This window comes from Camelus bactrianus, chromosome 27 (assembly GCF_048773025.1).
Source record: "Camelus bactrianus isolate YW-2024 breed Bactrian camel chromosome 27, ASM4877302v1, whole genome shotgun sequence".
Lineage (NCBI taxonomy): Eukaryota > Metazoa > Chordata > Mammalia > Artiodactyla > Camelidae > Camelus > Camelus bactrianus.
Window position 1 is genome coordinate 34,602,992 of NC_133565.1, and position 24,420 is coordinate 34,627,411.

At 52.2% G+C, this 24,420-nt stretch overlaps 1 protein-coding gene across 8 annotated transcripts in view; it reads left to right on the forward strand.

Moving 5' to 3' along the window:
• The first annotated feature begins 838 nt into the window (after positions 1–838).
• The window catches only part of GRAMD2A (GRAM domain containing 2A), a 30,792-nt gene continuing 7,210 nt past the window's right edge, over positions 839–24,420 (forward strand). For 2 of the 8 annotated variants that reach the window (XR_012502630.1, XM_074353953.1), the window contains exons 1-3: positions 841–952; positions 23,288–23,368; positions 24,178–24,235. Coding sequence is in view for 7 of the 8 variants with exons in the window: in XM_074353953.1 (XP_074210054.1) it covers positions 912–952; positions 23,288–23,368; positions 24,178–24,235 (180 nt within the window). In the remaining variant the exon portion in view is untranslated. Of the gene's footprint in view, positions 953–2,682; positions 2,751–9,484; positions 9,619–21,787; positions 23,193–23,287; positions 23,369–24,177; positions 24,236–24,420 lie in introns of those variants that run through there. The other 6 variants (XM_074353955.1, XM_074353954.1, XM_074353958.1 and 3 more) reach the window with 6 other exon arrangements.

Below are 24,420 nucleotides of genomic sequence, written 5' to 3' on the forward strand. Positions count from 1 at the left end.
TCCACTTTGGTGGGTAAACCAGGAGTGTAGTGGCCCTTGCCCTGCCCCTCCCCCTAAGTCTTGCAGTAAAGGCTGCCGATCTCTATGGGTGAGTGTAGGTTCTACTCCCAGTTTCCAGATATTTGGGGGGAACCCTGGGCTCCCTTTGGGCCCCTTCTGTTTTCCAGTACCCTCCATGATAAAGCAGGGCCAAGGAAGTGAGAGGACTGGGAATGGAACTGAATCTGGCTGGTTGGCACCTTCCCCCTCCTGACCACTCCCAAGACCAAGCCTTTCCCGGTGGGGATGAGAGGGGAGGGGCCCACAAGCCAAATTTATTGCCGACCCCGCCCCACATCCGACCTGCCTGTGCATCCCCACTCTTGATTTCTGGCCATCTTCAGTCCCTTTCCAGACATCTCCAAAAACTTAACCTGGGGAGACACTGAAGTCCGGAACTCTGGGAAAAGCACATGAAATCATTCCAGCTCCCGAGCTGTCTGACATCCAGTTCTCCTGTTCAAAGTCCCCTGTGGTGTTCCCTACGCATATCACTTCTCTGGTGTGGAGTGAAATTGAAACTACCCTGGAGCTTAGCGTTGGGAGGTTTTATACGAAGGTGGGATTTGGTGGCTGCAGAGGGCACCGGGCTCGAGGCGGAAGAGGAAGAACCTGGAGCAGGCACCAAGGCCCTAGCGGAGAGCAGCCAGGGCGCAGACCCTGGCCCTGGCCTCCGGGACTTTCCGGTGCCAAGGACCGAGCGGTAGGATCTGAGCGGAGCGTGGGCCCCACCTGGCTCTGGAGAGAGGAAGGAGCGGCCAATGGGCTGGGCCCGTCCCGCGCGACCAGCCAATGGGCGCTCGGGGGCGGGTCCTCCGTGGCAGGCGCTCCGTCCCGCCGCGCGGTCCCCGGCGCTCGCTGGAGGCTGTGCGATGACCGCTTTGAGCCGGGGCGAGGCCGCCGAGGCGAGCAGGTAAGGGGCCGCGGCCCGCGGACCGGCCTCGGGGGCCCGCAGCCGCCGCGGAGGGACGCCGCCCGGAGGGACCGGCGGCTGCGGGGCCCGCTGAGCCTCGGCGCCTTCTGCCCGTGGGGCAGGCACTTCTCGGGCGCCGGATGCGGGCCCGGGCGCCTCCCGGGCTGCTGGACGTCCTCTCGGGGGAGGGGTGTCCGGCCGTATGCGTTCCGGGCGAGGGGTCAGCACCTGGGAGCGGAGGGGCGGCCGGGCGGCATCAGGGAGGTGGAGGACACCCTCCTTGGGACGCCCCCTGTGGTCCACTAGCACCTCGCCCTCCTCCGCCGCTGTCGCTGGCCATCCATTCATTCATCTCCCAGCCTTATCGACCCCCAGTTCTGACTGCCCCCCGCCCAAGGGCAGCGCTTCCCTTCTGACCCCGCGAAGGGTCAGCCTCTCTCCTCTCGTAGCCGGGTCTGCAGTGGTAGCGGCGCTCGGCTGCCCGGGAGGCAGCGCGGAGCTGTCCCGGCACGACTCGGCCGCGCCCGGGAGTCAGGCCCGTCCCCGTCGGGCGGGCTGGGGCCGGTCTCAACCTCGAGATCTGTTCCACTGTCACCCTCGGAGGAAGGGAAGTTCTTGCAGCTGGGGAAAGGGGCAGGGAGGCAGGGCAGGCGGGAGGCGGCGTTTCAGGTGACACCAAGAATTGTGACCGCTGCCCCTTGAGGTCTTGGGGCCCTGGGGTAGGATTATTTGGGGAAGACAGAGCCAGTGGATGAAGCTCTAAGTTCCTGCCCTTGCCGAGGTCCCAAAACCCGCAGCCTGAGCTCTGAAGGGCAGCCTGGCCTCCCTGGCATGGAGCACCGGGACAGATGGCGTGAATGTGGTGTGAGCCCAGCGCCGAATCCACACAAGTACAGGAGCTGGCAGAATGCTTAAGGGCTCCTTCTGTCCTGTCCTGTCCTCGAAGAGGCTGGTGGGGCTCTGCCTAGCTGGCATTTGCCCTTCTTTGCTTTGCTTGCCCCGCCCATCCTGGCTGGAACCAGGCTCCTAGGGAATGAGAGAACGCTCTGACAATCCGTGATGCCTTTGCCCAGGTGGACTTCTAGTTGGCTCTGCAGTCCAGCTCCTTTCAGAGGGAAGACCTATGGGGTTGCAGGGAGAGGGGAAGTAGAGAGTGTCCCTCCCATCCTGCAGTGAGGGCACCAGTGTGCTCCTTCCACAGCCCTCTGATCACACTGGCAGACACTCTCAGGTCCAAAGTTATGGTTCCACAGGATCAGCTAAGCAATGGGCATCTCTGGGGCAAGCGGGCAGCTCTAGAAGCTGCCACTGAGCTTCCAGGAGCATTTCTGCTGGGGCCAAGTCGAAGTTCTTCCTGACTTGCCTTTGGGAGAATATTCTAAATAGCCTACAGGGGACAGCCCGGGTCCTGTCCATGCCTGGATGTTACTGGTTGCTTTGAAATTTCTGAGCTTAGGTGGGCCCTTCAGAGCCTTACTGCAGACCAGAAGGACCTGTGTGCCCATCCATCTCCCTAGGATGACCCCCTGAGGTTGAGGTCAGCAGTACTCAAGATGGGTTTAAGCTACCCAGCCTCCCTGAAGTTCTTCCACGTGTTTGCTTGGGTGACCCCTCCCAGTCCTTAACATGGTTAAGTCATGGCTCTGGCCCTTGAATGCCACATGCCATACTTATCAGACCAGCATGAAGAGCCTCTCTACGAGAATCAGAAGTGAGTGCTAAGCCTCACACTGTTCCTCCTTTGCTGCAACCTGAGACAAGTGAGGTCCCCTCTCTGGGCCTGCTTTGCCACCATAAGGTAAGGAGATTGGACTGTAGGCTCCCTAAAGGCCTTCTCCATGCAGTCATTCAGGAATTCTGCTAACCTGTTTTCCCCTGGATTTCTGAAAGTATTTTATCTCTTTACATAATTGCTTTGTTGCCATGACTACCTGTGGACAGCCCATGATGTTGAGACTTTGCAGCATTCCTCTTTGGTGTCCAGGGTCTGAGTCTGGACACCAGAAAATAATTTGCTTTTCTTCTTTCCTGAGGAGTGAAAATAATTTCTCCCAGTTCTGCAGCCATCTCTTATGCAAGTGTAAGTTTGGCATGAAGTCAGTCTTGGCCACTGTGCTGCTGTTCACCTGGGCTTCAGGGCATCAGTCTGTCACTGGGTTATCACCAACCTTTGAAGCTTTGATTAATTCCCCAGCTGTTTACTAACGTAGGGAAGGAAGGAGGGGAGTGGGTCAGAAGCCCTAGGAAGGGAGCTACCGGTGTAATTAAGAAGTACCTGCCTCCCCAGGGAGTCCCTGCCTGCTACAGCCAGGATTCCAGAAGGAAGGCGCTGTTCCCTCGAATGTAAGCCTCTACAAGGCAGGCTGGTTCCTTCCGTCTCCCCACCACAACCAGGCATTTTCATTAGTTTACAAATGCTCGGTCATAATATAGGGCTGGAGCGTCTTAATAACCTGTGGAGGTTGAAACAATCTTTCGGTCGTTATCCTAAATTAGTGTTTCCTCAGGTGATGTTTAAAATCCACTACAAACTCTCATTGTTAATTTTTAAAGAAGACATTGGTTTTTGGCTGGCATTATTTTTTAAAAATATGAAATAATATTTTTAAAAAAGACCGGTGAGGGGAGGCTTAGTGGTAGAGCGCATGCTTAGCATGCATGAGGTCCTGGGTTCAATCCCCAGTACCTCCATTAAATAAATAAACAAACCCAGTTACCTGTCCCCAAAAAATGTAAAAAAAAAAAAAAATGAAATGAAAAATATATAAATAATTAGTTTAAGTCAAACATTAATTGCTTTTCCTCCTAAGGTGCTGACCTGGCACATCATGGCATATTAAATAATTGTCAAAATCCTATTTGTATTTCATTTCATTGATGTCCCTTTGTTCACTGACTTCAGGTCAGAGCAGCGGTGTGGGTGGGATGCCTGAGCAGACAGCTGTGACTGGTTATGAGAATGTTTTTCTCATTTCCTCTCCTATAGAAAAAAATTAAATATTTCTAATATGTGTTAACATTAATCAAATTATTTGAAACTTGCCCATAGTCACCAGGACCACACAAAATGTTATTTTAAAATAATTCTTAGATTTTGAAGGACAAACCAGAAATTTTATTTTAAAATAATTCAGAAACGTTACCTTGGAATTGATACTCATGCTGGGCTTCCTTGATTTCCAAACAAGTTGAAAAATGTTTACATATTTAATTGTTAAATTTTCTTGTTGTGGGGAGTTTCAAACATATACAAAAGGAGAGAGACTAACAAGCAGCCTGTGCCCAGTGCCCAGGCTCGCCAATCACCCCGCCGCGGCCTCCGTTCTCCCTCAGTCCTGGGTTATTTTGAAGCAAATCTAAGATATATCTTTTCGTCCACAACTATTTTAGTGTGTGTCTATAAAAGACAAGGTCTTTTAAAAATATAACTAAAATACCATTTTCGCATCTGAAAAATAACTCCTTAAAGTCATCAGATAGCTAGTCAGCATTTAAAGTTCCCCCATCATCTCATAAATATTTTTGTGCCATTTAAAACTTTTTAATAAGGGTACAAATGAGGTTTATATCATTGGCTGAAACATTGAATCTAAATATCTGCTCTATAATTTCTTGTAATCTATATAATTTTCCCCTTCCATTTCTTTTTCTTCTTCTTCCTTGTTGTTTCTTGCAATGTATTTGTTGAAAAAAAAAAACTGGTTTATTTTTCCTATACCATTTCCCAGTTTCCTGATGTTGTTTAAAATGTTTCTCTGACTCCAGTGTTTCCTACAAATTGGCAGTTGGATCTGGAGATAGGTCAGACCCAGGAAGTACTGAGCACTTGAGGAAGCACAGAAGGTTGGGTAATTTCTCTTTGGGGGATGTTAGCAGCCATTGATGACTATTTTATTCAGATGCATTATTTCATTAGGGATCACAAAATGGTATCACTCTATCATTATTTATAATTCTTTCATTATTTATTTATTAGCTGGAATCTTTCTATAAAAAGAAATGTCCCCTCTTCAATTATTTGGTTCCCCTGAGGTATAGCTTAGTACTAGAAAGGCCTCCACCCTTTCCTTTTATTTATAAGTTTTCAAAATAACGAGAGCCACCAAAGTTGACCAGCGAGTCATTTTGTATTATGACAATCTCAGGGATATAAACATATGTGGTGTGTTTCTGTGCTTGGAGACATCATTCTTTTTGATGCTCAGATTGCCCCGTCTTTATCCTATCTTCATGTTGGCTCCTGAGTGCTTGTGCCATGTCCTCAGTCTTTGATGGCTTCCTTGCTTTCTGGTATGATTAGGTATTTTCGGCTCATTTGTGTATTTCCTGCCCCAACTCTGGAATCGGCTGTTTCTCTAAGGAGCATTGATTCCCTAGTGGGAAATTATATTTAGAGACCATAAACTAAGCACCAAGGGTGTTCATTGCTAGCCGAGTGTTTCTTTATTAAGATAATCAGTTTTGAAGTTTATATTTTAAACCCATTTTGTTGCTGATCAAATTAAAGTTTTATTTCCTATCATGTGGGAGTCATAGGCTACATTAAAAATCTAAGAAAAGTGAAATGTTCTCTTTCCAGAGACGTGTCCCTTTGTTCAGACACAATGATTTTGCCCCAAATTCCAGTTCACAGACCTGTCCTGCAACCCTTGCCTGGACTCCAGTGTCCATTAGATTGTCGGCTGGGGTCCATAAAGATGGAGGAGGACTTGGCAGGACTGGAAATAACCCGTGGCCCCATGTAAAAGCAGCAAATAGGAAAGCTAACAGGTCTCGTAATATCAGCCTCAGATATATTCTATTACGCATGATGTTCTAGATAATGCTTTTTCCAGTGTTATATAATTCTATCCTTTGTGTTAATATAGATTTAATTTTTATAAATATGTTTTAATAAATAACTTGATAAATACCATTTTAATAGTTACATACCCTTTCGTCCTATGAATAAACCATAATTTGTTCATGCCCTATTGTTTTTTTTCCTCTTCTAACTGCACTTCAGTGAACATTCTTGTACATTTAAATGTGTCCAGTTATTTCCTAAGAATCAATGCTTAGAGGTGACGTTTGTGGGTCTGTCTGGTATCTACATGTAAACGTATGTACCTTTTCTCACACCGCCCTCCCACGTGTGTGAGGCTGCCCATTCACCAATGAGTTGATCAACAGTAGATCTTAAAAGTAAACTTTTAAGACTTGGAAATTTAATAAGTAAAGGAAGATATCCTATCTACCTTTAAAAGATTCAATATCTTTATTGTTTTTGTTGATTTTTAAAGTATTATACCTGTTATAATTCCAAACAGAACAGAAACCATTGAGAGTGAAAATCACCCTTTAATTCTTCCCCAAGATATAATCACTATTGTTTAATATAGATTTTCTAATTTTATAAATGGATTATATCTAAGTTACGAATTTGTACCTACTTTTCACTAAACAGCACGTTTTGCACTTTTTTCTATATTAGCACATGCAGCCATATTCCATTTTTTTTAGTCACTTGCATAGGAATCTATTATACTGGTAAAATATTACTTTGGTATTTCCACTTTTTTCTCGTAACTGTTAATCATATGAATATAAATTTTTGCTTACTTGTCCATTTATTTCCTTATACCTGAAATGGAGTTGTAGGATCAAAGGATTTACATGTCTTACGCATTTGGTATATATCTGCAAGGTTAACTCAGTTTTCAGTCTCATCATGGAAAATAAGAATGCTTATCTTCCACATCCTTGGTAGTACTGAGCGCTGTAATTTTACCAATAAGATAGGTGAGACAGATAGTTCTTCTTTTGGGACTTGCCTGTTCATATTCTCTTTTTTTGACATAAATTATAGTATATTTTTATTTGTTGATACCTGTTCATATTCTTTTTTTTAACTAACATAATGGGTTTATATTTAACATAGTACTTCTCACTGTGGAGATATTATTCAGTTAATATAAAGGCTTTTTGTTTAATATTAAATCTCTTCTTCATTTCAGTGTCAATATAAAGTATTTTTTTTACATTAAATCTTTTCTCCAATTCAATGTTACATACATTGAATACATTTTCTAAACTTTCCATCCCTAAAGAAATAAGTTTTGATTTTTGACCGGCTGTAGTTGGTATCTAAGTACAATACTAACTTGGGAGATAACAAAACAAAAATCCAAAAAAAAAAATGGACAAAAGAGTCCTCAACAGATGGAGACAGTGATTATAACTGAACAGTAGCCATTTCCCAAGATTCTGGGCAAGAGTTTCCTTCTTCCTACTGAGAATTCTGAAACAACAAAGTATTACTTATGCAAATTTTAGTCATCTCACTTCTTTGGCCCTCCTTCTAACTAGCAAATACAAATTACAGATGGCATTTTTCAGTGCATTATTTGTTATGAAGGAAACATTTTGCTCTCCATTTTACACAGGATATCAGTTTGTTCCCGTTTGTAGGGAAATAACCAAGAATGTGAGACTACCTTATGTATTGTTTCTTGGGAACTTTCAGATACCAAAGCCCAGTTCTGAACCTCAATAGCATAAAAGTTTTCAGGGCAAGCTTTGATTCGGGAGGCCCTTCAAAGTCACACCTGTCCAATTCTCTCTCATGCATATACCCCTACACAAGCCCAGATGCCTGTGACGCTGAGAACCGCGCCTAGCAAGAGAGCAAGTGTGTCTCCAGCTTCTGCTGCTTCAACAACAGGCAGCACCAAAAGCAATGGAAAGAGGACGAGGCACAAGGGCGCTGAAACTTGAGAGCGTGGTATTGATCTCTTGAGGTGGCTGCATCTTGAAGGTTGAAGCTTCCAAAGACAGCGGTATTTGTATAATTCTCTCTGACTCCCTTCCTGGAGCTCAGGATGCCGAGCTGTCATGTTCCATGTGACAGCGCCTTCCAGGAGGCAGCCATTACAGGAATCTACCTGTTCATATTCTTTATCCACCTTTTCTATTAGATTGTTTACCTTTTTCTTAAATTGACTTGGATGAGCTAATTATAGGTTAAAAATGCCAATCCTTTGTCAGTTTAAATTTTGATGTGCAGGGGAGAGGGTGTGGCTCAAGTGGTAGAGCGCCTGCTTAGCACGCACAGGGTCCTGGGTTCAATCCCCAGCACCTCCTCTAAAAATAAATAAATAAGTAAGCCAAATTGCCTCCCCCTAAAAAAATTTAAAAGGATTTTTTGATATACAAAAGTTTTAAATTTTTAGGCAGTTAAATTCTTTATGTGTTCTGGGTTTTACATCTTGCTAAGGAAGGCCTTTCCTGATATTTTAATATACTCTATTTTATTTTAGTTCTTTACTGATTTAGGAAATATTTAGATGTTTAATCTACCTGGAATTTATTTTTGTGAATGGTGTGAGGCAGCCAGTTGCCCCAATGCCATTTATTGGACAATCTAAACTTCTCTTACTTATTTGAAACAGTTTCTCTACTGTATACCAAATTCTCAGATATCCCTAGATCATGCTGTGGACTGCCGCTTATGTTCTATTAATCTGTTAATTTTTCCTGAACTAGTAAATGTTGTAATTGCTCTAGCTTTGTAGTTTGTTCTGATATCTGGTAGGGCAAAGCCCTTGCATGGAATCTGGGATAAATTCACTTCTTTAAAACTTTGTCTTCCTACTCAAGAACAGAATGCATCCTTTGATTTGTTCAAGTCTTCTTTTCAGTCGTTGTAAGCATGTCTGTGGTCTTCTTCTCATAGATTTTTTACATTTTAAAAGTTTATTCTTGGGTTTCTTATATGTGTTGTTGCCATATGAATAGAATCATTTCCCCAAATATATTTTATAACTTTATTGCAGGTCTACTGAGAAATTATTGACTTTTTAGTTGACCTTGTAACTACCAGAATAACAGTGAACTCCTTAGAAGTGCAGTGCCTGTCTGTCCTCATCACATGTTGGCCTCACCGGGTGCCCACGTATAAGAATTCTGGGCCACTTTCTTATGATTTTCCAGGTTTTAAATTTTTTTAATTTAATTTTATTGTTTTTTATTTTTTTTAATGGAGGTACTGAGAATTGAACCCAGGACCTTGTGTATGCTAAGCATATACTCTACCACTGAGCTGTACCCTGACCCCCCTGATTTTCTGGTTAATTATGTGTCTTCTAGGATAGTTTATGTTACAAATATTAACCATCTTGTTTCAAATATTAACCATCTCGTTTTAATATATGAACTTTTCATTTCTTTTTCATGCCTTTGTGCAAGAACTGGAACTTCCAGAACAAAGTTGAATAACGGTGGTGAAAGCAGGCATTCCTAGGGGGTTTCCACCAGTTAGACAATCTGGGGTGCTCCCTGGAGAAGGAGGAGGAGGTCCCAGGACCCAGTAAGCTCCTTAAGAGTCGGTCATCGCTCAGGAATCCGAACCCTTCGCCGAGCACGGTTTGGGGAAGCAAGTCAGCCGGAGCCTGCGGCCGGGCGCGGAGCTGGACCCTGCCCGGGACACCCCCAATCCGGGCCAGCTACCGGCTTCGGGTCTCGGGCGGGGCGGGGGTCCCTCCTCAGGGAGCAGGCGGCGCGGGCGGTGCGCCTCCAGCAGCCCCCCAGCCCCGCGCTGGCCCCCGCCGGACGGCGGGCAGGGCTCCCCAGCCCTTCGGAAGGAAGGCGGGCAGCTGCGGACACGCGCCGGCGCGGAGCGGGGTCAGGTGAGGCTGCGGGGGAGGTGGGCCAGACGGCGCGGCCGCGGGCGAGGGCCGCGCCGCCGCCCCCTCCCGACCGCAGGGAGCCCGGAGAGGAAGGGACGGCGCCTTCTGCTGCCCACCCCGGGGGCTCCGGGGCTTTCACCGGGAGGGAGGGGGGTCCGCGGTGGGCGAGGAGGCGCTGAGCGGGCCGGCGCCCGGGCTTCCGGCCGCGCTCAGCAGCATCCTCGCTCGCGCTCAGCGGCCCGTCCCTGGGGTGCGGTCACCGGCGGGGAGGGAGGAAGGAGGAGCACGCCTTCAGTACCCGAATCTGGATTCAGACCCCACCGCTGCAGCGGAGCGGTTCTGGCGAAAGTCGCAGATCCTCTCCTTGTTGCTGAGTTGGGGACGGCCTCTCAGCCTTCCTCCGACTCGGCCGCTCGGCGAACTTCCACTGCCTTCCCGTCCCTCCCTCTCGAAGCACTCCTTCGCTTCCAGGACAGCCTGTACACCTGGGCTTCTTTCCACCTCTCGGGCCACTCGCCGCATCTCCTCGGGGGACTCCTTCTCTGCCACACAGCTTTAAAGCGTTGCGGTCCTCGAGGTTCCAGACTTCTTTCTTTCCCCTCCCCCTCCCCCATCCTCCTCACCCACATGCACTTCACACACCGTAAAATTCAGTCCTTTGAACTGTGCCATTCAGGGTCTTTTAGTGTATTCACAAAGTTGTGTAACCATCACCGCTGTCTGATTCCAGCGCAGTTTCGTCAGCCCCAAAGAAACCCTATGTGCCTTAGTCACTTCCCGTTTCCCCTTCCTCTAACCCCTGGTAACTACTAATCTACTTTCTGTCTCTGTGGATTTGCCAGTTCTGGGCATTTCCTGTTCATGGAGTAATAGGATATGTGGTCTTTTGTGACTGGCTTTCACTTGGCATAATGTTTTTAAGGTTCATTCACGTTGTGACAGGAATCGGGACTCTGTTCCGCTGTATGGCTGAAGTGTATTGCACTGTATGGGTGTGGCACATCTTCCTTATCTCTTGCTCAGTTAATGGGCATTTGGGTTGTTTCCATTTTTTGGCTATTATGATAGGAATTATAACCCTGTGAGCATTTTTGTACAAGATTTTGTGTGGGCGTAAGTTTTCAGTTTCCTTGGGTACATACCTAAGAGCAGAATTCCTGGGTCCCGTAGTAACCCTATGTTTGACTATTTGAGGAGCCACCAAAATGTTTTCCAAAGCAGTCACACTGCGTTGCCATCCCTCCGGCAGTGGATGACGGTTCCAGTTTCTCTGCACCCTCACCAACACCTGATACTGATACAGTGTGAAGTGGTATCACGCTGTGGTTTCGATTTGTGTTCCCCTGATGACCAGCAACGTCAAGCATCTTTTTATTTACTTATTTGTCATTTGGTATCTTCTTTGGAAAAATGTTGATTCAAACATTTGCCCATTTTTAGTTCGATTGTTTGTCTTTCTGTTGTTCAGTTTTAGGAGTTTTTTTTTTTTCATTTTAATTGCAGTCAAGAAAAACACATAAAATTGACCATCTTAAACATTTCTAAGCTCATTTGTACACAGTTGTGTTAAATATACGTATCCATATTGTTGTGCAACTCATCTCCAGAACTTTTTCACCTTGCAAAACTGAAACTCTGTAGCCATTAAATAACGCTCTGTTCCCGCCTCCCACCAGCCCCTGGCAACCGCCATTCTATTTTTTGTTTCTATGAATCTGACTACCCTAGATACTCCATATAATTGGAATCATACGGCATTTGTCTTTTTGTGTCTGGCTTATTTCACTTAGTATAATATCTTCAAGATTGTAAGAGATCTTTATATAATCTGGATAATAGTCCCTTATCAAATATATGATTTACAAATATTTTCTCTCACTCTGTATGTTGTGTTTTCACTTTCTGAATAATATCATTAGCAGCATGAAAGTTTATTTTGATGAAGTTCAATTTGTCTTTTTTTTCTTCTATTTCTTGTGCTTTTGCTGTCATATCTTAAGAGACCATTACCTGATCAAACAAAGATTTACACCTATGTTTTTCTCTAAGAGTTTTATAGCTTTAGCTTTGGCATTTTGGGGTTAATTTTTGTATAGGGTGTGAGGTAGGGGTCCACCTTAATTCTTTTGCATGTGGATAGCCAGTTGTCCCCACACCATTTGTTGAAAAGACTATTCTTCCCCCCACTGAATTGGTCTTGGCACTCTGGTTGATAGCGTCTCTTCTTTCTGTACCCACTCTCCCTGGGGGATTTTTCTAGCTCCTGTACTCATTCATCGGCTGCTAACTCACAAATTTATCCCTCCAGCCTGGACCATTCTTCTGAGCTCCTTACTCTTATATAACTTGACATTGTCACTTAAATGTTTCTCACATGTGTTCAAGACTTAGCTTATGATTGTTTCCTTCAAATGCATTCTTTTTCCAAGACATTTCCCCCGTTTTGTCTCAGCAAAACAGAGAAGTATTCTACTTGCTTAAGCCAGAAATCTAGAGTCATAGTTGACACTTTTCCCCTTACACCTCATATCCAGTTTACACCAAGTCCAGGTTTGTTCTGCTTGGAAACATATATTCTGAATTCATCCTTCAGCCCTATCACCACCACTGCCACCGAGTCTGAGACATCATCTCTGCTGGAATACAGTCTCCTAGCTGGTCTGTCTCTATGGAAAATTCTAAACATACACAAAAGAGGGGAGAGGTAGGATGGACACTCATGTGTCCGTCACTCAGCTACAGTAACCACCAACATAGGGTTGTCCCTGTTTCATCAGTACTCACCCTCTAGCCATCCTTTTGGGGTTACTTTGAAGCAAATCTATGTATTAGAGTGATCTCTTTAACATTCGAAGTTGATAGTGTTATTTCCCTGTTTAAATCCCGTCGTTGGCTCCAAGTTGCTTCTAAAAGGATGTCAAAAACCCTTACTAGGCCCCAGGGCATGATCTAGCCCTGCCAACCTCTCCAGCCTCACTGCCCACCACTTCATTACACACCTCTACCCTGCAGACACAAAGGCTCTGTTTCTGTTTCTCATACATGCCACATACCTCAGGGCGTTTGCATGTCATAACCCCTCCACAGTGACCCCTCTCCAGCTCCCTGCAGTCCCCCCAGCCCCAGCCACGGTTTGGTCAGCACCCACTGGTGTCAGCTCAGTGCTGCTGCTGCTCCTTCAAGGAGGCTCCCTGCTCTTCACGGCTGACTCAGGACTGCTTGACAGAAGTCCTCCTAGGACACGGTGCTTGTCCTGCATCGCTTACATCACACACTTATAATTACGTACTGATCTGTATGAATGCTTGTTTCATGCCTGCCTCTCCCTCTTCGTCATCCCAGCACTGACACAGAGCTGAGCGGACACAGGCCTTCAGCTGGTGTTTGTAGGAGGGAGGCAGAGGGGCTGGCGGCCCTTTGGGGGCTGAGCGCCTGCCAGCCTCTCCTGGGGTCGGGGTGCTTCTGACCACAGAGAGCCAGTGGCTGCCTGCAGCCCACCCAGTCCCTGGCTCTGCTCTGTTACTCCCTCAGATATTTGCTTTCCCTCCTGGCCTGAGACTTTCTTGCCTCTTTGAGGAGGAATAACTGAGGCCCAAAAAGAGAAAGTGGCCTCCTCAAGGCCCCTCGGCAATGAGAGGTACTTCCAGGCCTGCCTCCCGGTCTAACTGTCCCCACGCCCAGGCTCTCTGGGGACCCTGAGACACTCGGAGACTGCCTGTGCCCGGAGAAGAGCCCAGTGGGTCCCCTCAGCCAAAGTGATTCTGAGGTGGGTGTCCCAGGGTGGGTGGAGTGGGGTGTTCTGGGTGCTACCCACGGATGGACAGAGCTGACCTAGGAGTAGCCACGCCTCCTGGCCACCTCGAGTGGGGGCATCTGAGCGTCTGAGGGTGTCTCGGGGCCCTCCCCCAGCAGGCCCAGCAGAGGGTGGCCCCCAGGAGCACAGGGGTGCTCTGTTCCCTAATGAATGCAAGTCTGTGCTTAGACCTGAATGACCAGCTTCTTGTCTAGAAACAGCCAGGCCCCAAGCGGCCTGCCAAGAAAAAGTGGTCTGTGACCAGGTCCAGGGGCGCCTGCTCAAACTGATGCTGCCCCGCGGTGGGCACGTGGGCGAGGCTGGCAGCAGGCAGGTCGCTCTCTGCAGAACCAGTTCCCTGCTCCAGGGTAGCTTGGGCTTTGTAGGAAGTCCTGGATCTCCCAGGAGCAAAGCTTCCAGGTGCCGGCTCTTAGTCCCGTGTTTCCCTGGTAACTGTTCCCGCTCTGCAGGCCTTTGAGCTCTGGCCAGGAAGCGGGCAGCAACTGCTGGCCTCCAACCTTTGGTGGAGGGAGAAGTGGGGTGGGGTCCTGAGGATGGCTGGGCCAGCGCTGTGGGAGGCAGTCCCTGGGTGCCGCCCAGGTGCGAAGAGGGCCCTGTCTACAGCCGCTGTCTCTGGCTGTAGCCCCAGGGGAAAGAGTCAGTCTGCAGGACACGTATGGAGTTTTGTGGGTGCAGTACGGGGCGGGGGGGGAGGGCCTCCAGCTCTGCTTCCCAGGACAGCTCACCTCTGAGCATCCTTCAGGGGACAGATGGTAAGAGGGGGGTGGGCACCTCAGCTCTCAGTGGTGCAGGCAGGGGTGTGAGGCTCAGTGGACAAGGCTGTGAGAACCCGCCCTTCCTCAGGGCTGGACCCTGACCATCTGCACGTCCGCGAGGGGACTTTCCCCATTTTACACCGGAGGGAGCAGCTCAGAGGGAGGTGCCTGCGGGCCACCCAGAGGGTCGGGGGGAGCAGAGGCAACCTTGGGCGGGTGCTGTCACTCCAGGTCTTATGTTTGTGTCTCGAGGCCCCACTGCTGCTGAACAAATTATACAGATGAGTCTTCCGCAGGGAGCATTTGTCTATGCAGTAAAAAGTTATTGAGCACTTACTGTATGCTGAGGCTGTGCAAGGCCAGGGGTAAGAGGTGAGTCAGACAGTCTGGGAGGGAGACAGCCACATAAACAGGCAGCCAAGAGGGACACCTGAGCAGAGAGCCTGGTGGGGGCTGGGGGCGGGGTGGGGGGGAGCTGGGGCTGTGCTCCCGGAGGTGTGGGCAGGCCCGGGGAGGAGGGTGCTGAGGGACAGGACGAGGGGCCTCCATCTTGGGCAGGAGCCAGCTCAGCTAGCAGGGCCCAGACAGAGCTGGGAGCGGCAGCTCAGCACAGCTCCTGAGGGCGGGAGAGGCATCGGTCTGAGCACTTGGCTCCTGAATCCTGTCCCCATGAGGAGCTGGGCCTTTCTGGTGTGCTGGGAGAGCCCAGGCCAGGGTGGGAGGTCAGGGAGCAGGGAAGAGGGGCTGGGGCCCTTTAACTGGGGCTGGTCCAGCCGACCTGGCTGCCGGGAGTGGGAGATGGGGCCAGCCTTGCTCTGGTCCTCCCAGCTCCCACGGGGTGGGAGGACCCAGGGTTTCTGAGATCCTTGTAGGTAGAAGGAGCTCTTGTTAGCACCCGAGCTCAAAGGGGTCCTTGTTCAGGCTGGATCCAGCCACCCCCAGAGGGCTGGGCCAGCCCACATCTCCTGAGCAACTAGCTCGCCCAGTGTTTTGGTTCTTGGAGTGAAGGAGATAAAGGCTTGAGGAGGGGTTCTGATCTAGGGAACCCCACTCCCCAGAGGGGCTCCTGCGTGGTCATCTCTGCAGGGATGGGGTTCATGGGGAGAGCTGGGGCCTGGCTCTGCAGCCAGGGAAAGCTCTAGGAGGGGGCAGAATTCAGGGCCCTCCAGGCAGCATGCCACATGCAGAGTGCATGCTTTCAGCCAGACTGGGGTTTGAATTCAGGCTCCACTACTGTCCAGCTGTGTGGTCAGGAGCAGGGTGCGTTATCTCTCCGGGCCTCAGTTTCCTCATCTGTGTATTGGGGATGGTGTATCTCCCTTGCATGACTACAGCTGGTCTAAGGATTAGTGGAGACTATGAGCCAGCTCTGTTCACCTCCTTCTCCCCAGCGGCTCCCTGGTGAATAGTGCCAGACTTGTTCCGAGCCTTCCTCAGAGTCCTCTCCCTTTCCTCGGCACGGAGGGCTCACTGGGGTGTGGTACCCACAGGCATGGGTGGCAGACCTCTATGGAGTCCTGGCCCTGCCAGTGACCCCAGCTGAGCCGTCCTTCTTTGCTCGTGAAATGTAAGTTGTACCACCTGCCCCACAGAATATGCTAAATGGCATCACACGTGGGCCCTTGTGTGTGGTCGTGGGGTGGGGATTTTGGTCCTGGCAGCAAGAGCTGGGGCACTGGGAGCAGAGTGGAAAGTCAAGGAGCAGCTGAGGGGGGCCCTCTGTGCTGTCTCCCAGTGGGGGGTGGGCCCTCTGTGCTGTCTCCCAGTGGGGGGTGGGCATGGCTCACCTACTTCTCTTCACTCTCTTGCTCGTTCTAGGCCCCATCTCAGGTGGGCCCAGCACACCTGGGCTCGCTCAGGCCTGTCCGCTGCCTCTGGCCACACCCCTTCGCATCTCCTGTTTCCCAGTTGGGATTCATCAGAAAGGGGATCTGATGAGCCAGCTTGTCTTTTCGTTCTAAAGAGGCCGCTGGTCAGCTTGCGGGTGGCTTTGCTCGGGCCTGGAGCCCACCTGTGGGTCTGTCCGGCGTGGCCAGGGTCATCTGGTACAAACTGTGCTGTCTTGGGAAGCTGGCCCCTGGCCCCCCCCACACCCCTCACCACTTCAGAGCTGCCACAGGTAGTAAAGGGAAACGAAGCGTGTTCCCGGGTGCGGGGTCCTCATACCCGCTCCTGGGAGGTAGGGTTTGTGACTCTGCTGAGTGCCCGGCCCACCCTGAGTCCTTCGCTGGGGTGTCTGAGCAGGACAGCCGGGTGGGGTCCCAGCTCACTGAGCCCCACCCCCTCACATTCAGTATGGAAATCAATTTGGGGACTTTTTTCCGGCTTCCAGTCGGTGGAAAGGGCTAAGCTGTGGTTGTCCTGGATGTGGGATATCAGCTTAGAAAACACAAAGTGAGGTGCAGCTTCTATGTAAGAAATGACTGAGTTATTTTTTTTGCAAAAGAAGATCACCTTTTCTCTTCAAGTTTCAGTGTCTTGACGATGAGCCTGGTTCTGTCCACACCGTTCCAGTTTCCCTTGGGGAGAGGTCTTGTCAACCAGTTTCCAGGCTGTATGTTGGGACAGTGGTCCCGAGAGAAGGAGGGGGAGGCTCTTGGGAAGGACCCAGTGTGGCTCAGAGCCAGCTGCTGCCACCCGCGAAGGCTGCTCTTCTTGCTTCCTTGGCACAACTTAGTGAATGTGCTCTGTGACCTTCGCAGACGGAGGAAGTCTCTGTTAACAGTGTGATTCCTTGTCTAGCCAGGGGTGTTCCTGGAACTCCAGAGGGCCAGGGGAAGGCACAGGAGGGTCAGGGTCCCCAGTCCGGAACCCACGTGGGAGGACTGGCCCTTGGAGACCAGGAGGTATGCGCCTCCCTCTAAGCCACAAAGAAAGGAGGGGTTTAAAATCACCCGAGAGCTTTTAAAAGCCTGAAGCTGAGCCTCATGACCCAGCAATTCCAATGCGAAGTGTTTACCCGGAGAAATGAATGCCTGTGTCCACAGATGGGTGCTGCAATGTTGACAGCGGTTTCGTAACAGGCCAAGGCTGGAGGCTCAGCTGTAAAATGCCCCTCAGTCGTGACATGAACACATCAGTTCCAATATGTCCATGTAATGAAATTCTCAACATTAGTGAAAATGCAGTTTGCAACCACATGCAGCTCTGGGGATGAGTCTCACAAGTGCGTTGCTGAGTAAAGGACGCCATGCAGAGGAGCACGGACCACCTGATTCCATCCACGGAAAGTCCCCGAAGAGGCAAAGGCCGTCCGTCGACGGCAGTTAGGACGATGGTTATCCTTGTTGGGGGGGGGTCGTGAGGGGAAGAGGGCAGTGAGACCAGAAGGAGCAGGAGGGGCTTCTTGGGGGCTGGTTTTCAGGTCGGCTCTGTTTGTGAAACGCATTGCGTGGTACACTAATTTCATGTGCACTTTTTCACATGGAACTTTTGCATCCCTAACAAGTTAAATGTGCACAGATGCCGAAACGCCGCCCCTAGAGATGCGGATGCAGCTGGTCTAAGGTAGGGCTCAGGCACCGCTTTTATTTAGCTGGTTTTTTAAAAAGCCCTGCTGGTAATTTTAGTGTGTACCCAGCAGGCTATATATTAGAGTTAACAGGATGGTCTGTCTTCTCCGTGAAGTAGGTGGCGAGCTGTGTGCTGACAGGTAGGGTGGGGTGGGGGGAACCTGGAGGAATTTGGAGGTGCCCCAAGGTCCAGGCCACTGAGCACCAGTGGCTACTGTTCCTTCCAGGACATGTCCGCTCAGCTCCCTGTCCCTAGGTGGCTGTTTCCGCCCTCTTGGGGTTTGCATCTCAGGGACCTGATGCTAAGATGTGGTTTTTGTTTGGAAGAGCAGGTCTCTCGGAGCTGACTGGGGCCCAGTGCCCTGACTGGCTGCAGGAGAGTGTAGAGCTGTCCTTGGCCTTGAGAAGAGCTGACGGGACCCACAGGACACTGTAGCATCTCAGATGTCCATTAGAAGACAGCTCAGGAGAGTGTGGGCCCCTCCCTGGAGGAGGAGATGCCCGAGGGGACGCGCCTGTGACCACGAGGCCCAGCTGGCTCAGGCTGCTGGGCCGGGCCAAGTTTTCTGCTCAGCATCGGCCACGGGCACTGCTCCTGCCAGAGGCTGGGGGGGCCGGGAGGGAGGCAGGCCCTGAGGTTGGGAAGGGTTGTGGTGAAGGGGGCTGGCTGAGCTGGAGGAGTGTTGCCTGTGCGTGCGGCAGCCCTGGGAGTGCGGGCAGGAGGGAGGGGCCCAGCCTGTGCTTCTTCCCAAACATCCCATCCCGTCTGAGCAACGTTCTCCTTTTCCGTATGTCTTCTACCTCTCACCTGAGCTCCCCTTGGATCAGTCAACCAGCATGAATTGGGTGCCTGGTGCTGCCGGGCCTGGGCTGTCTGCCTCCCTCTCCCCAGGCTGGGGCTCCTGGAGGGAAGGGCCTGTCTGTGGGTGACCCCCGGCAGCTCCTGTCCACCCCTCTTCTTATTGTTGGGCATCCTTCACTCTTAGGGCCTGGCTTTTTCCTCCCTTCCTCCCTCTTGGAGCATCATCATGTCTCTTTCTCTGCCTCTCCTTCACTCATCCTGTTAGCAAACCCTAGGTGCCTGCTGTGTGCTGGGGATACAGAGATGTGTAAGGCATGCCATTGGTGGGGCTCAGAGTCAACCAGGGGAGATAGATGTGTAAACAGACAAGTGGAGGCTTCATGGAGGAGGAGACATTTGGGCTGGGGCTTGAGAGATGACCAGGCATTCCCTACGTAGTTATGCACGACAAGGTATTCCAGGCAGAGCAAACATGCAGGGCTGAAGGGCTGCCACGTGAGGAAGCCACGGCGCTCAGCTGAGTTGCATGGGCGAGGCTGGCAAGGAAGCAGGGGGTCAGGAAGGCCAGCGGAGGAGGCGAGAAAGAGCTGCAGAAGGAGACGGGCAGGCCCAGCTCTGCGCCCCAGGTGGCCCTGTTGGCATTATGGAGGTGGCAGAGGGCTGGATGTGTTAGGGCAAGCCCGGGGGCAGGCTTCGTTGGGAAGTTGTTGCCGGCATCCAAGGAGAAGACGGTGGTGGCCTTGGCTGGCCTGGTGCAGCGGGAGTGACCACAGCAGATGGTGTCGTGGGCTAAGTGGCGGCGCAGCTCTCGGGCCCTGGGGGCTGAGTGGCTGTGGGGGTGGGGAGAGGCAGGAGCCGTGGAGGGCGGAGCCTTTGGCCGGGTGGGTGTGATGCTGGGCTCACCTCGCTGGCCCCGTCCAGACGACAGGGCCCGCCACTCGGGAGCGTCGATGCCTCAGGGTTGGGGCTGAGACTGGGGAGTGTCTGCCTGGTGCAGGTGTTCTGAGCCTGGCAGAGGCACCTGGAGCAGAGCACATGTGGCGGGTGTCCTGGGAAGTCTGCGGGAAGCAGCTAGATCCTTGCCTCTCTGGGTCTCCTGTGCATCCCCGCTCCCTCCCTCCCCTAACCTCTGATGTGCCTGGCTCCTCTCCTGACGCCTCTCCCTGCTGGCAGCCCCGGGCTGGGCAGGCCCGTAGCGGGCTCATGGGGTGACTGGCTCCGTAAGTATCTGTGGACAGAAGGAAGGGAGGGGCAAGTAGCCTGAGCCCCACAGCAGCCAGTGAGGCAGGAGGACCAGGCCAGCACTAGCTGTGTCCTCTGGACTGGCATCTTGCCTTGGGTACAGGCTCAGCAGGGAGACAGGGCCTCATCTGAGGGATTTTCAGGCCTTTCCTACCGTCTTCAGCGTCCTAACTACTGAGCCTCCCCTGCTCTGTCCCCCTCATGACAATGATGACATTTTTCTGACTTGGATTGAAAGAATGGTTGTGGACTTGACCCCGATATTAACTGCCCAGTCTGCACGTGAGGTGGGGTGGGGATGGGTGGGCAGGGGTTTCAGTTCACCCTCCACAGAGCAAGAGCAACTGGCTCAAGGAAGTCTGTGTGGGACTGGACGGAGGCCGCCAGCAGGGTCGGGGGCCAGGCTAACTCCCACTCTGTGTTCCCCGCTCCGGCCACCTCCTTCCTCTGGGGCAGGGCCCTGGTGGTCCCTGGGTGGACCCCGCCTGGCTGGTTCTGTTGGTGAATGCTCAGTGCCCATCGCCCCAGACCTAGCTTTTCATCTGACTTTGCTAACATCTCTTTATTTTCACTCATCTAAACAAATACTACAGGACAGAAGTAGCAGGAAGTCTGACTTGAAGGCGATGCATTTCATCACCAGGGTCTCTGCACCAACAGCGTTATCAGGGTGGCCAGGGGGGGGCTGGCTTTAATCCATGGACATGAAAGGAATGGCTTGTGACCGTCCTGTTCATCACACAGAAAAGAGTTGTTTTTAGTTTAAGCACCTTTGAGACATTTCCCTAAGCAGCTCCTGTTTAATTGCCCTTATTTTCATCACAGAGATGCTGTGGGAGATGTGACGGGCTTCTCTTGTTATTCTCATGGTCCGTCTCTCCTCCAGTCTCTGTTCTTGACCTTTCTTAACAGTTCGCACAGTCTGTCCTCAGATGTGTCACGAGTGCCCGCTGCACCGGGCTCAGGGCGTGCGGTGGCGGAAGAGGCAGAGTCCCTGACGGCCCTTGGAGATGGACAGTTAGAGCCCGCCGACCAGTGCGGCAAGGGCCCCGGAGGGAGCCTGGGGTTGGGCTGTGAGTGCCACCAGCAGGGTTCATCGCTAGGCTGGGGAAGGGCCGAGGGAAGGCGCCCCTCCCTGAGAAAGTGACATTTGAACCTAAGGACGAGCTGGGTTTACTTCACGCAGAGGCGTGATTCTCCGCACAAGGTTAGGTGATGGAAGCCAAGCTGGATAATCGTCCCACCCAGCTGGTAAGGCTCAGCTTCCTTGTCTCTGGGAGCCTGACTGCAACTCTCACCCCGTGTGTCCTCTGAGCTCATGCAGCCCCGACAACTCAAAATCACACGTTCCAGTGCCCGAGGGACAGGCTTCCTGCCTCTGGAACCATGGCCAAGCTCCTCCTTCCTCTCGGGGTCCCGTTTTACCCTTGGTCCTCCAGGCTGGAGAGTGTTCCTTAGGGCCGGGCCCACGCCCGTCGGCCGCACTGCGGCTTCCGAAGGGCTCGCTGGTTTGACCTGTCCGTGCTCTGTCTTGGGGGCCTCTCCTATCGCAGCGCTCAAACCAAGAAGGGAAGGGAGAGGGGGAAGAGAGGGATGGGACCCACCACGCAGAAATGGAGCACAGTTCACAGCAATCCCACAGACAGCACTAAAAGGCAAACGGCAAACGGGGGGAAGTATCTGCAAAAATGACAAACTAAGGATTCGTATTCTCAAAAAGCAATGTATACAAGTCAGTAAGAAGGAGATCCTTACAGACATTTCACAGATGAAACCCCAGTTGTTAATGTGTATTTGGCAGAGTGTGCAGCCTATCAGTAAGCAGACGTAGAAGTGAAAACAATGTATTTTCACCTGTCAAATTTTCAGCGGTGAGGAAAAGGTAGCACCCAGTGTGGGGCTGGCTGACGGGGAAGCCGGCACCCCGTGCAGCGCTGGAGGCCATGCGCGCTGGTGGAGCATCTGGAAAGCGTCTTGGAAGTAGGTCTAAAGATCCTGAGCAATGTTCCTTCTCCAGCCACTAATGCCATTCTGAGAATCTATCTAAGGAGTGAGCAGTGACACGGGGAGCTTCTCAAGAGACCAGGTTAAACAACAGAGGTTGGGCGTACAAGCGGTGTGATACACAACCCCGCTTACATTACACACCCTCATGCATAAACATTTTCTTTGGGTGATTTGGGGGGGGATTTTTTTCTTATGGGTGATTTCGATCATCACACTTTACGTATTTTGTATTTCTCATATTTTCTACAGTAAGCATTAAAAAAATCAAGGGGGAAAAGCCTCTGTGACGTGTGTAACGATGGAACCAAATCCAGAAATTAACTGTAGGAGTCAGAGTCGAATCACTAGCACAACTTGTCACTTTGCAAGAATCAGGAAATAGGTGTTGAGGTGTGTCCCAAAACTCTCCATAAGGTTGAGGACAGAGGTCACCAGGCCACACGGCCGTGGCTGGGCCAATTTTGCGGGTGAGGTCATGTGGCTCTTCACCCTGCGACACTGGGCACAGCCTGTCCCCTTGGCGGCTCGGTTTCCTACTCTGTGCAGTGGGGTGGGAGGGCGTCAGGCCAGTACCTCAGAGGGTCTTGGCAGATACCAGCTGGGGCGGTAGCCGTCCTTGAAGAAGGGAACGCTGACTTTGCCTGGTTACACTGCCGAGAGGGGCGGAGTGCTGGCACCGCGGGCTCCAGGCTCCGGCTCCTCACCTGCTCAGGCCCCGTGACCTGGTCACGACCACCACGCTGCCCGGCCTTGGTCCGGCCTCTTGGCAGCCCCGGGCCCACTCACAGGCGGCTAGTCTGACCGCTTGGCTTTGTTGCTTCCTCGTCCGTCTGCCCTGGAGGAGCAGGAAGCAGGGAACCGCGGGCTTTGGAGCTGTGTGGCGGAGGCATGAGCTCCAAGGCTGTTGAGGAGCCCCACCTGGCCGGGGAGAGGCGTCTCCTCCCTCCGGGCCCCTTCCTCTGGGACATTTTTGAGATGGTTTGGCTCTCAGGGCTGAGCTACCCTGACTGTGGGAAGGCGTCGAGGCCCCTTCCTGACGTGGGGCGGCCCCGCCCCTCCCAGCCCACGCTCACCTGTGCGTTCCCGTCCACACTTGTGCTCTGCCAGCTGCGCAGCCTTGATAAGGCCTCCTGCGCTCAGAACCCTTTCCCGGGACCCGACGGGTTACGGTAATACTGCCCGGGTGCCTCTGAAGCTGTGGCTCTCAGGCGTGAGCGGGTCTCAGGGCCCGCCCTCCCACTGCGCCTCCTCACGGATGGGGCTGGAGCCTCCCAGCTGCCTGGTGGACTGATCCTCCTTCACACCCAGGCATAAACTGAACAGCCTGCAGGGAAGACGTGAGTGGGACTCCTCCCCACCAGCTGCTCTGAACCCTCGCCTGGGATGCTGCGTCTGGACTGGGACGTCTTCAGCCTTGCCCTGGAGAGCAGGGCCCGTCTTGGGTGGGGCAGAGGCAGCTGCCCTGGGCATGGGGGAGCTGGCCGGGAAAGGTGTCTCCAGAGAGCCCCCTTCCTGATGCAGGTCTGTTTCTCTGCAGCAACCAACAGATGCATGGAAAGACGGCTTCCCTGAAGAGCACAGAAAAACTAGACAGGGTCCAGAGACCCCCAGACTCCAGGTGAGGCCTCCTTCCCGGTCAGATGTACATACTGATTGGGGGTGGGAAGCCCTCAGGAGGTGACCTGTTAGAAGGCGGACCTTAAGGCTGAGTCAGGGTGTTAGGCTGGACACAGGCTGCCCGGGGCCTCTTCCTCCCACTCCCAGGCCTGTCCCAGCGCGCTGGGACCCAGCAGCGTCCAGGCTTCTCGGGTTACCAGCCTCCTCCCTGCCCACCTGTCCGCAGGCCAACCTGGCCAGGGCAAAGGTTTGCGTTTCAGCACCACCCCCTCTCTGCCAGCCGTGGTAGCCTCTGTCAGGTCAGGCGAGTCTGCCCAGCTCCCCACTGCAGAGCTCCAGGCCGAGGGGACGCGGCTGCAAGGAGGGCAGTCCTGCCGGGATCATGGCCCATGGCCAGGCCCCGGAGCCGTGAGTCTGACGCCTCTGCGGCGCCCACTCCCCAGACCGGGCCCCCTCCCTGGGCCTCCTGCCTGCTCCTCCGGGCCCTGCTCCTCGGCCTACCCCTCGGCTAGAGGACTGGGAGAGGGTGTTTGACGCCCAGGGCGGGCGGCTCCTAGGCATCCCTGGGGAGCGAGGCTCCGGCCGAGCGTGCTTCCTGTGGGGGCCACTGCTCACGGCTGTCGGGAGGAGGGCTCTCAGCGCCTCTCCCCGCATCCAGGAGTGCTGCTCCCCAGGGGCCCCTAGAGAAGGGCCCCAGTCTCCAGTCTCTGCCCCAAGTTTGTGGCTCGAGGCCAGGGCAGATCTGGCTCTTGGACGCATGGGCAGGACGAGGGGGTTCCTTGTCCCTGGAACGGCCTGTCTCCTTTGCAGTCCGCACTGGCCAGAAGGCGTGAAGGATGAAAACATAAAGAAGTGTGGCCGAGAAGGGGTAAGTGTGTGCAGGCCGACTTCTCACTGCCCACCGAGAGAGGGGGCTTGGGTGGTCTGAGTTCAGTGCCTGTTGGCTCCTTGGCCACAGACCAGCCACCAGGAAGCCTGAGTGGGTGTCCCCTCCAGTCACAGGCTGCCTGTCAAAATCTCACGTCACTAGGAGACAAGCTGTGCTTGGAACTC